Consider the following 11385-nt stretch of genomic DNA (forward strand, 5'->3'; position numbering starts at 1 on the left):
CACCAGCTTACCACCTTTCCACGTAATTGAGGAATTGTCAGCGAATTATGGCCGCATAATGGACGTGGACTTGTGGGGCTGCGCAGCATGATCCAGACTATTTATATATGGCCATGGCGCAACTTAACACACACCCACAAGTTGTGCACTTTATCAACTGTTGCAATTCCAGGGGTTAAGAGGGGGGCGTGGCGCCACGCGGCGATTCCTTCTGCCGATGACACTCCAATTGGTTTGACGCAATGCAAAATAAATTCACAAAAAATTACTAGAGCCACTGGGCATAGGCGAACAAGGATTGCTCTTCAACTTTCTGCAGTGATATATGATAATTCTACATCCCAAGAAACCATATATAGTATTCTCTACCGATAATTGAAGGTAATACAATATTAAGGAATCTAAGATAGATAGATAGAGATATTGTATCTATGTATCTGCAGGGTACCTGTGGGTTGGTTAGAGTCTTTTCTGTGGGTGGTGGGTGGTGAGTGGGTGGTGCATGAGGTGTGCGCCAAAACAACAAATAACATGGGGGGAGGTGGTGGGGGGTGTGTCGGGTAAGGGGGCGTTGGGGGTTTGCAGAGGTGGGCGTGACATGGCGCCTGCCACGATTCAACTTTGGTTTGGCACACGCAAATCAGACAATTTGTATCCAGCGGCGAATATAATTGAAAAATGATTGGTTTACCATTAATGAAAATGATGATGACAACGGCAACAACAACAGCAGCAGCAACAACATCAGCAACAGCAACAGCAACAACAATAACAACAACGTCGGCTGCTGTCATCGACAGACACCTGCAGTTGCGTCTTCGATTGTTGGGTCAATCGGCCATCGAGCGCCTTGTTAATCGAGATGGCAGCGATAATGACGACGATAATCGCGATAATGGCGATAAAGTACCCGTTGACAGGCAGCAATGTGCGATTTAAACACGAAGTGAATAGCTGTTGAGTGAATGCATTTTATTCATGTGCCACATTAGCTGCTAGATGAATGTTCTTATATGTACATATATTGTATATCTGATTTGGGAATTTCACAGGCAAACAAATCGAGTTTGGGGCAACTTTAAGCCAAAGAAAAATGCAGAGCAAAAAAGGGAAATGGAGAAGGAAAAGAAAAGAAAAGATAAAAAGGAAAAGGAAACGGAAAAGCTAACCCACTCGGTTGCCTCGTAATCTGTGTCACAGGACTCGGTCGCATTGGCGCACGTCCGACGAGGAATTCCTATTTTGAGGAACTCGAGGAACGCGGCACTTATTAACATTAAATCGCCGGCAGCTGCCTGTCGCCGCAAATTGGAAATTCCATCATTAATTCTAATAAGATTATTAGTTCCCCGATCGACTGATTCGATTCGGGCGCGGGGATTTTTGTATCCCGACACCTCGAAGTCAAGTCCAATCAGCCGGCCGCAAACTTCGCGTAGCTGCGTACCCACGGTTAATGATTGCGGTCGCCGGTCGTGTGAATTCAGGACTCGTCGTCTCGTCCTGCAGATACCTACTTAGTGGGTCCACCCCAAAAACACAGTAGTCCAACAGCCCAGTAGTCCAGAAACCACCACCCATTTCCAGCGATTTCCCTGACAACAACGCTCGAGTAAATCCAATAAGCATAAGTGTGCACCAAAATCCCGAGAGAGAGCCGAGGCCATTGAGTGCGAAATGAATGAAATTAGCGCGCGTTAATCATAAACAAACGAGCGAATAAGGGCTTTTCCGGGGCAAGCGGGTGGAGTTTCCTGCCCTCTCCACCCACAGAAACCCTTTGCCAGGGATTGAAGCAAAATAGAAGAGCAAAGACTGGAAAACAAACAAACAAATTGCTACAGTTCTCACAGCGAAGGGCAACCTGCTGCGATGACACGCGTTCCACGTGCACTTGCCAATTTGCGATGATGATGATAACTACTCAACTGGGAAACCGAAGCTTGTGGCAGCACGTTTTTGGTTCACTTTTCGTTGAGATTCCACCCAGTGGCAGAGATTTATGTGTTTTTTAATGGCAAGTTTGCCCAAAATGACAACTTCAACGTTCCGAAAAAGTCGCCACCATGCACAGCAAATAAAATGAAAGCCAAATTAAACTCAAGCTAACGAACTATAAAGTATAACACATTTTTTTGGTGTTTGTTTTGGGAAAATCTTCAATAGCAATAGCAGTTACTTCGATGGGGATTTTCCCAATTAAAACAAGCACTTAGGGCCATTCTTGGGTAAACAAATAAACTACCCGGATTACTTAATGCATACCCTAATTGTTTCGTAATTGTTTAAGTCGAGTTTTGGCATTGCACCACGCCCCCCGCCCCCTTTCGGAAACCCCATTCCGCGTCTAGCGTAATTAGAAAATCGGTTCATTAATCATTAGGCCTTTAAAACATCGTTTGCTCGTAATTAATAGTTCAACGGCAATGGCAATCGCACTGCCAGCTCAATGTCGAGTAAAGGTCATTAATACGAGTCCGACTCACATGTGCACTTTTCCCCTGGAAATCTTCCTTTTACCCCCTTTGTAGCAGCAAAAGCAAAGTCAAGCCTTTAGTTCCGTTTGCGCAAATTAATACTCGACCTACGAAACGGGAATAAGCCAAAAAATCATTTCGCATTTACATATCTTAATCCGGATCCGGATACGAATGCGGATGCGGATGCGGATGCGGAAAACTGAAAAGTCCGCTGCCTCTTTTCTTTCATCGAGTGAAATGGCGAAAAAGTTCGCGAGCGTTAAACTCATATGAAAGTTGGAAATTGAAGTTCCAGCGGAAAAAATGGGAAGATGCCGGAGACAAAAGGCGCTGAAAAGCGAGGAAAACTGGCGAAAGACTCAAAGCACACCGCGAATACTCTGCCAAATGTATGGCAAATGTGAAGCACAGGAAATGGACAAGAAAACTGAGATAATATTGAGATGAAATATTTAATTGCCTGTTCTTGTGAATGAGCATGAACTTCACCATTGTACTTATTAGCTGTTTGTATATATCTTTGCACTAACTTTATCTAAAAACTGACGTACCCCTTTGGCACGGCGTTTGAAACCCAAATTCCGCGAATGTCAATTGAATATTGCATATAAACTGCGGACTGTCGTTATGAAATTTCCACACGCCTCGCCGCGCTGACTGACTCGCAACCACTTGGCAGTGGAAGTAGTCGCCCCACAACCACCCGCAACCATCCACACTCCATACACCCATCTACACCCACTGCCAGCCCCACTGCACCCATCGATGCCCCAGCGAAGCACCCGTAAGCCACCCAACCACTCAGTCGTTCGAGTTGATGAAGTAAACCAATAAAGGCCGCACACGAACTCAAAGGCAAATTCCCGCCCGAATGCAGGGCAAAATCGAATGCACAGGTGCACATGTCACCTGAAAAGGACGACGACTGCGACTCCTGCGACCCGTTGCTGTTGCCATTGCCGTTGCCATTGCCATTGCATATGCAATTTGCAATTCGCAATTTTGCAGCACCAGCGAGCAAATATTCGCCACCCACAAGTCCGCAATCTGCACCCATAATACCAACACAGTACAGGCAACCTGAAAATCCGTTTTCATTTTGATTTCGATGGGTGCAGGCAGGGAAACACCAGGCCAACACCATTGAGAATCTTTGATTGGTTACCAATATTTTAATTATGCCAGCCAACGGCCAGCAGGCCCGTCCTTTTGTCCTTTTGTCCTTTTGACCTTTTGTGCGAGTGCAGCGGACCAGCGGCGTTTCATCGAATTGGTTTGACAATTGCGAGTGTGTGATGCACCGCATCAACTGCAAAAAGTGGGTGCTCTACTCTGCCAAAAGTAGAAACTGCAAAGTGGAAAACATAAATGAAAAACATATATGGATTAATACATGGATCCATAGTAAAGCGCTCCTGAGAAATCACTATTGCCATCGGTCAATTTCGGTTGGGCAGCCAGTGGAGTAAAATGTTCGATAAATCAAAAGCCGTTTCCACCAACCGGACAAGGGGGCGTGGCCCCTTCGGTTGCGCCCCATAAAAACTGTCCTTCGAACTACTACTCACCTCTTCCTAGACAACCCGACCACGCCCCCACTCCCGCTGCTGCCCACCTCCCTTCCTGCAAGGATAATAATAAATTTTCAATCAGCAAATTGATGTCGTGATTCGCATTGGAATCGAAGTTGAGATGGGAATGGTCAAGTAATCATTTAGCGGCAGATTGTCCAAGCTGTTATCTATATTAAAGTGATTGCCATTATCTCCACTGCTGATTACTTGCCATTGTTTGGTGGATGTTTTGCGTTCGCATTGCATCTATTGACTAAAACTGCGATTAGGGCTTAAACGATTCGCAGTTGATTTACTGCACTCAGTTTCTTCTTACCGCTGGTATAAAAACGCCTTTTAATTTGTATTCATTTAAAGTGTTTATTGATTTAAAAATTCCACTTTAAACATATGTACATATATGTATATAGTATATTTAGTTTATTTGCTTATTGAGTTGCAGTTTACAGCTTTTAGTTTGTAGGCTCCAACACGGCGAGTGGGTTGCGTGGTTTCCGTTTTTGGAAATTTATGGCATTTCCCTCTTTGATTTCCGCACTCAAAGAGCCCTACCGAAACTGCCGGCCCCGCTTTTCCGGTCGCCACTCCCCGGTATCATAATGACTGAATGATTGGTTCTCTGTATTCGTATCTGTATCTCTATCTGTATCTGTATCGGGATCTGGAGCTGGAGCTGAAACTGGATCTGGATGGGATGGATGGGATGGATGGGATGTTGATGTTGATGTTGCCGGGCCTCCAAATTGCAAAATGATATAATTCAATGAGAGTTGATTAAATTATCAGACGAGCCACTGGCCTCCGGACCTGCAAGTTGCTGTCGTGCTTCCATGTTGCTGCTACTGCTGCCTGTGTGCCTTGTTAATGAAATTTTCCGCTCCTTTGGCAGAGGCTCTCGTATCTGTGTGCCAGTGCGCCTGTGTGTGTGTGTGCGTATTGTTTACACCCGGGCGTGCCACTGTGTGTGTGTGTGCTGCCATTTATTATTGCAAAATGCTGCTGGAGCCGCTGCTGCTGCAGCAGCCCTTTTGTCTGTTGTTGTAGCTGATGATGGTGACGTTGACGTTGCATGATGAAATAACAAACCGGATTAATTTGATTTTGCAGCCAGAAAAGGGCCAAGATCCCGATTGCCAAGGCTTTCAAGCTCCCGAGCTCCCAAGTTTCCCAGTTTGCGAGCTGCCGAGCCGCAGGGTCCAAATTCGGAGGCTGATCCTTGCCAGGAGCAAAGTATCCGGGTGTGTGTGTGAGTGTGTGTGTAAGTGTGTGTGGAAATTAATTTGACATCCGCTGGCGGCACTCCGGTGCACAGTGGAGGGTAATTTCAGGGACCGGATATCGGATTTATTTGCAGCTCCACGCCCGAGTAATCCAACTAAATCGCACGCTGAGTCACGGGTCATACTCGGTACAGTGCGAGTCAGTGCTGTAAGTGCATTGCGGCACCGGTAGCCGCTATTCTGACTCATGATCGTTTACAACTAATAATAATAATCTTAGACATAGGTAATGAATCATTGAAGTCGAACAGCTTAGACATCCTTAGAGTTAGTTGCTTAACAACTGAACTTAAACTGCTGAAACGTAGTGTAGCCAAAAAGGCGGCACTTTGCCAAAAAGAAATCCGCGACGAGCTGCACATTTTCCGGGCTGCAACGTAACGCACTGAGTGGCTGCCTTGGAAAATATATGCATTTAGTTTCGGAAGTCAGAATTCGGCTCTGCCAATTTCTCAGCAAGTGCATGTCCAGGATTTATGGGGCTCCTGGTAGGCAAGCAGGACTTGGTGACAGAGCCCCAAGCCAAATCACTTTATCTTCGTTCCACGGCGAACTTGTTTTTCCATTTTTCCATTTTTCCAATTTTTCCTTTCTTGGTGGTTTTCTTTTGGGTGAAATGCCACGCCCACTTGCCCACTTAACCCGCGATTTGCACAATCCGTGAGGTTAAGGTTGGGATTTGGAACCCGGAACTTGGAAGTTGGCTGGTCTTCCTGGTTCCTGGCCTCTCGGTGCCTGATTCTTGGCCAACGAATTCCTTTTAGCACCCCCTTAGTTTTGCATTTTGCCCACTCTGCTGCCTGCTTTGCCTACTTTGCATATATTGCTTTTTTATTATAAATCTTCCTGCTGCTGCCACTTCCAAGAGCCACTTCAGTTCGGGGCTCTTTAGCTTCGTCCTCGTCGTCGATTTCACATTGCTGGTGGGCAATCTTTGGTGTCTTTCACCCCCTGCCACCCCCTGTCAGCAAACCGCCCCCTTGGCAAACGCTGCCCCTGAACCTCCCCCTTTTGCGTACATGACTAATAGCAGAACTAAACGATTTGATGGACCAGAAAAATGATGACTTCTTTTTCAGTGCAGAGGGTCCGGATACCGAGATACCGGGATACAGGGCAAGGATACAGGGATTCCGAGGGTGGCTGCGAGCTGAATTTGAATCCTTTGGCCGCTCGTCTGTGTGGCAAATCCTTTTATTGTGACAGTTGTTGTTGCTGGTTGTCTGGTTGGTCTGCTTGGTCTGGTTGCCTTTTGTGAACAACATTTAATGTTTTCATATTATTATCTTTGTTGTTGCCGGCTGAGAATCGGTTTAATGTTTCGGAAGATAATCTAATTTGGTCACTTATATGCGAATATGTATATCATTTGCCATTATGTGTGTAGTGGCAGCGAGTGGGATGTGGAATGCCGCATGTGTGTGGGATGTCGATGGTGTCGCATTGATGTTGCCAACCATCGCTGGTTCTCCTGATTTTAGGGTACCTCTTTCAAGGGGATCTACTGCTAATATATAATTCATTAAAAAAGTTCCAACTGCACATTGTTCTCTTTAGAGAATCTGACAGTAATAATACTTGGTAAGGACCAAATAAAAGTTCAATAGTGAATAGAAGACCCCTTTTCTACGTGTTAGCCACACCACTGCCCCAAAGGTTCGACTTCAGGGATGTACAAACAAGTTTATATGTATATATAAGTATTTGGGGCAGCCGAGAGGTTTATGGTCCAAGTATTAGCATTTAAAAAACATTCCATTTACATTTTTTCAATTTGAATGAGCTTTTTTATTTAGTAATTCGCAATTTGCATTGCATTTGCCCAACGACTAGAGTTGATAGCCATTGGCCACTGAGCAGGTCGCTGTCCATATGGCGAAACACTTTATGCGAATGAATAATACGCGCAGCGAAAAATGTATGTCCTACTTGTCATAAGCAACATGTTTAATTTGTGCTTTAACTTTGCAGGTGTGGTTCCAAAATCGACGCGCCAAGTGGCGCAAGACGGAGAAAGTCTGGGGCGGCAGCACAATAATGGCCGAGTACGGACTCTACGGGGCCATGGTGCGGCACTCGCTTCCCCTGCCGGACACGATCCTCAAGTCGGCCAAGGACAACGACGCGGTGGCGCCCTGGCTACTAGGTATGGAGCAGAAATGTAAATGCAACAATCATATCGAAACTACCAAACTATCAATCTACCAAACTAACAAGCTAAGACCCATCAATAGAATAGCTATGTCTCGAAGCCTTTTTCCCCTTTGGTTTTCCTATTTCATATGATTTATTTACTGCGCACTAAATGATGTTTAAAGTTGCTGAAAGCTTCAGTGTTCATTGATAGTCGCGCTTTATGAGCGAATCTATTTTATTCGCCAGTCTTTTCACGTGAATTCAGTGTTCTATAGATCGCATACATATGTATCTGTATCTGTGTATCTGTGTATCTGTGTATCTGCGAGCCTTGAGGAGGGTTTAATTAAATTTCGAGCCGCACAAAGGAGCATGGTTCGGGGATTATAAACTCGGATAGATAGATAGCGGACGGGCCGAGAATTGTGAGCATATTTGGCGAGCATGTCCAACGACGCTTTTCCGCTGCTATTGCCGTCATATGTTGCGCACATTTCCCGGGAATGACTTTGCGGATTATCCGGGTATTCCCTGGTATTCCCTGGTATTCCCCAGTACAACCCAGTACAAGTGTCGCTGGTTCGGGGTGACTGGGCTCCTTTATTCGTTAATAATCGCTTAATAAATGCAAAATGCACACGCGACAAGGACGAAGGACGCAAAACTTAGAACGTAGAACGCAGAACGCAGGATGAGGGTTCGCCACCGAATTGCCGCTTTATTTGGCATTTATCGTTTATCTATTTCCATTGCTGCTGGGGTGGCGCATCGACGACTGGGTTGGGTGGGTTTTGTGTGCCTCAGCGAACTTTACGAGCCGTCTGACTCGATAATTAATTCCCAAGTAGCCGTGGCCAAAGGTTTGCTCGAACTTAAGTGGCTTATCGAGGACTTAGCGGCTCCTTCGCCGGGGGAATCAGCGCAATTGGGACTGGAATAGTTTTTAATTAAGTCGATATGTCAAATTAGTTGGCAATTGATGGGGCCGCAAGCGTGCGACATTGAGCCCTCAATTGGTATTAACTGCAATATTTTGGCAGCACATTCATTTTGATTTACCGGTAGCGAGTTAAACATTTAAGTTTTTCCACATGCCACAGATACTTGTATAGAATATCACAAGCCTTTATTTCGTGCCAACCAACATTATTTACGAGATAATCCCAACTTCCCCCTGAACTTGAAAGTGCACACCACTGACTTATGTACGTACTTACTTTTCCGCCGCAGGCATGCATCGCAAGTCGATCGAGGCGCAGTCGGCACTGAAGGACGACTCGGGTGTGAGCGACCACGAGGACTCGGCGGGCTCGAAATCGGCCCACTCGGAGGACCTATCCCGCTCCCGCTGCCGCACCCTCAGCTCCTCCACCGAATCGCTGAACGTCGTCAGTCCAGCGCCCAGCAGCTGCCCCACCTCCGCCTCCACCTCGGCGCCACCCACTTCGACCAGCGGCTATGCGGGCGCAGCCTCCTCCGCGGCCACCACGCCCACCGGGGCGTCCACCACCAACAGCTCCGGCAGTCCCCACATCGAGCTGGGCTCCCCCTCGCCGCAGCAGCAGCAGCACCTGCAACTGCAGCAGCAGCAGCAACAGGCATCGCTCTACTTGGGCGGCGGCGCGGGGGTTAGTGGCTGTGCTCCGCCCAGCTATCATCCGCTGCTGGACGCCGCCAATGCCGCTGGTGCCGGAGCGGCGGCCTCCAGCAAGGACTTCCACATGATCATGAACACCGCCGTGGCGGCTGCAGCAGCAGCTGCGCAGCAGCAACATCAGCAACAGCAGCAACAGCAGCATCAGCAGCAACAGCAGCAGCATCAGCAGCAGGTTACGGCGGCAGCACCTGGATTGCATGCCCACAACTTGGCCGCCGCCCTCATGGAACACGATCCGGATGCCTTCAGGTGACACATAGTGTTCAGACACCAGGGTGTACTCCTGGACAATGCAACAACATTATTTATTTTTTAAATGTACTGAATGTGCTGCATACTCGAGATTTACTTTACCCTCCACCGAAAAGTGCGTGAATTTGTATTGAAATACGGCATTATCATTTGCAGAAACAACTCAATCGCCTGTTTGAGGGCCAAGGCGCAGGAGCACCAGGCACGACTCCTGAACAACGGTGGCCTCTTCCTGCAGGTGCGCCGGTTTGCCCAGGGTCAGGCGCAGCTCCAGGACCCAAGTGATATGCTCAAGCTCAGCGAGGAGTACAACAACAACAACAGCCCCATGCCCATTTCGCCCGCCCACTCGACTGCCACTACGCGGGCCAATGTGAAAATGGAGCTGACCGCCAATGGAGGATCGATGAAAAACTGCGAGGACGCCTAACGAAAGCGCCAAGTTCGCTTCATCTAAGCTGCCCAATTGCAAATGCTATGACCCCAAAGTGCACCAAAACCAAAAATGAGAAGTAACCCTTTTTTTTACTAGACCTAAGGAGCATTTACGTCTGTAGATCTGTAATCGAAATAGTAATTTTAAACAGCAGCATTGGCTGGCTTAAGGTGTAAAAATACGAAATCGGAATATTTTAATATTAATTCATCAGCGAAAATATTTTTTTATTTTCCAACATCAATTTGGGCACCAACAAATATATATGATAGTTAACCGATATGGCTGAAATAAAAGTACGAATATGTGACAAATATTCTGGTGTCTTTTATTTGCACGATTTCATTGGTTTTTCAAAAGGCATTCTTTGTTTTCGTTCAATGGTGTAGAATGTACAAATGTAATGTAATAAGTAAAACGACAGTCGAATGTATAATACATGTACGATGTATGATTCGTAAGGACGTCAACGAATTGTCGAACATTTTAGATTTGTGTAGAATGAACACTCCGTGTAGAATGTGTGCGACATGTAAATTAAGTGCAAACGTAAGGTCGCTCTACATCGCTCAAAATCGACAAAATGTAGTTTAAAAATATATACGCCTTGAGGGTAAAGCGCCATCTAGAGTTAGTGCGAGTCGTCGGCAAAGCAGTGCATTGATCAGAGTGCGCCCGGCGTCGGCAAGTAAGAGTCGCCAATCTATTCTAGTTAATTTGGAAGTATGGAATGGCTCAGCGCACTAAATTGCCGTCGATGTCATCCAACATTAGAACCCGAGTGAAGGCGCCAGGTTCAAGTCCCATCCTTGAGTCCTTCACGGGAAACGCGCTTGCGTTGCTGTGTGTGTTTTGATTGATTTACACACACAAAAAACAAACATGGAAAAAACTAAAATTCATTTCCCCTCTGTTTCCGCCACGCGATATTGCCTAAATTTAAAATGACAGTTATACGCGCCGAGTGAGGGGGAAGATTAAAAAGTTCTCTGATAGGAAGCTGATCAAAGTCGATTGAGTAATTAATATTCTAGACATCAGTGCCAATGACGAGAAACAAAAACCTCTTTTTTAATCAAAATCGGACGGATCACAATTAAAAAAGTATTTTATTTATTTATCATCTGGTTAAGGAGAAAGCTAGTTCTGCGCTAAAAGCGTAGATCTTAGGATCATTAAATACATACCTGTAAACAATGCATGAAATAAAATATTTATTAAACAAAAAAAAAGGATTTTTTGGGGCTTAGAATTTGCCTGAAAGTATGCAACGTTTTTCTTACATATTTAAGCAATAAACAAAGTTTAGACAGTATCCGTTGCATACTTTCAGGCTGCTGATTCAAGCGTTAAAGTGTATTGCATAGTTTTGGGCTGGGACATTTATGGTCGTCAGCTGCTGGAAATCAACCGTTAGGTTGCACCATCGAACTGATCGCCGGTCACCTACTGTCATTTCTGTTCGCCTGGTACTTTAAATCGAAAAATCACCAATTTTCTTCATCGCTGGAGCCGCCACAACCAATTTTTTCGCTCAAAATTGCCAGTTTTACCGATGCTGAATACCAGG

General features: G+C 45.9%; 1 protein-coding gene across 4 annotated transcripts in view; it reads left to right on the plus strand.

Annotated features, from left to right (window-relative positions):
* The window catches only part of LOC6524137 (diencephalon/mesencephalon homeobox protein 1-A), a 32725-nt gene extending 22594 nt beyond the window's left edge, over positions 1-10131 (plus strand). For 3 of the 4 annotated variants that reach the window (XM_039373724.1, XM_039373735.1, XM_039373730.1), the window contains exons 4-6: positions 7306-7495; positions 8701-9376; positions 9536-10131. In XM_039373724.1, coding sequence (XP_039229658.1) covers positions 7306-7495; positions 8701-9376; positions 9536-9809 — 1140 coding nt within the window. In that variant the 3' untranslated portion in view covers positions 9810-10131. The remainder of the gene's footprint in view (positions 1-7305; positions 7496-8700; positions 9377-9535) is intronic. The other variant, XM_002099965.3, reaches the window with a different exon arrangement.
* Positions 10132-11385: the final 1254 nt, after the last annotated feature.

This window comes from Drosophila yakuba, chromosome X (assembly GCF_016746365.2).
Source record: "Drosophila yakuba strain Tai18E2 chromosome X, Prin_Dyak_Tai18E2_2.1, whole genome shotgun sequence".
Lineage (NCBI taxonomy): Eukaryota > Metazoa > Arthropoda > Insecta > Diptera > Drosophilidae > Drosophila > Drosophila yakuba.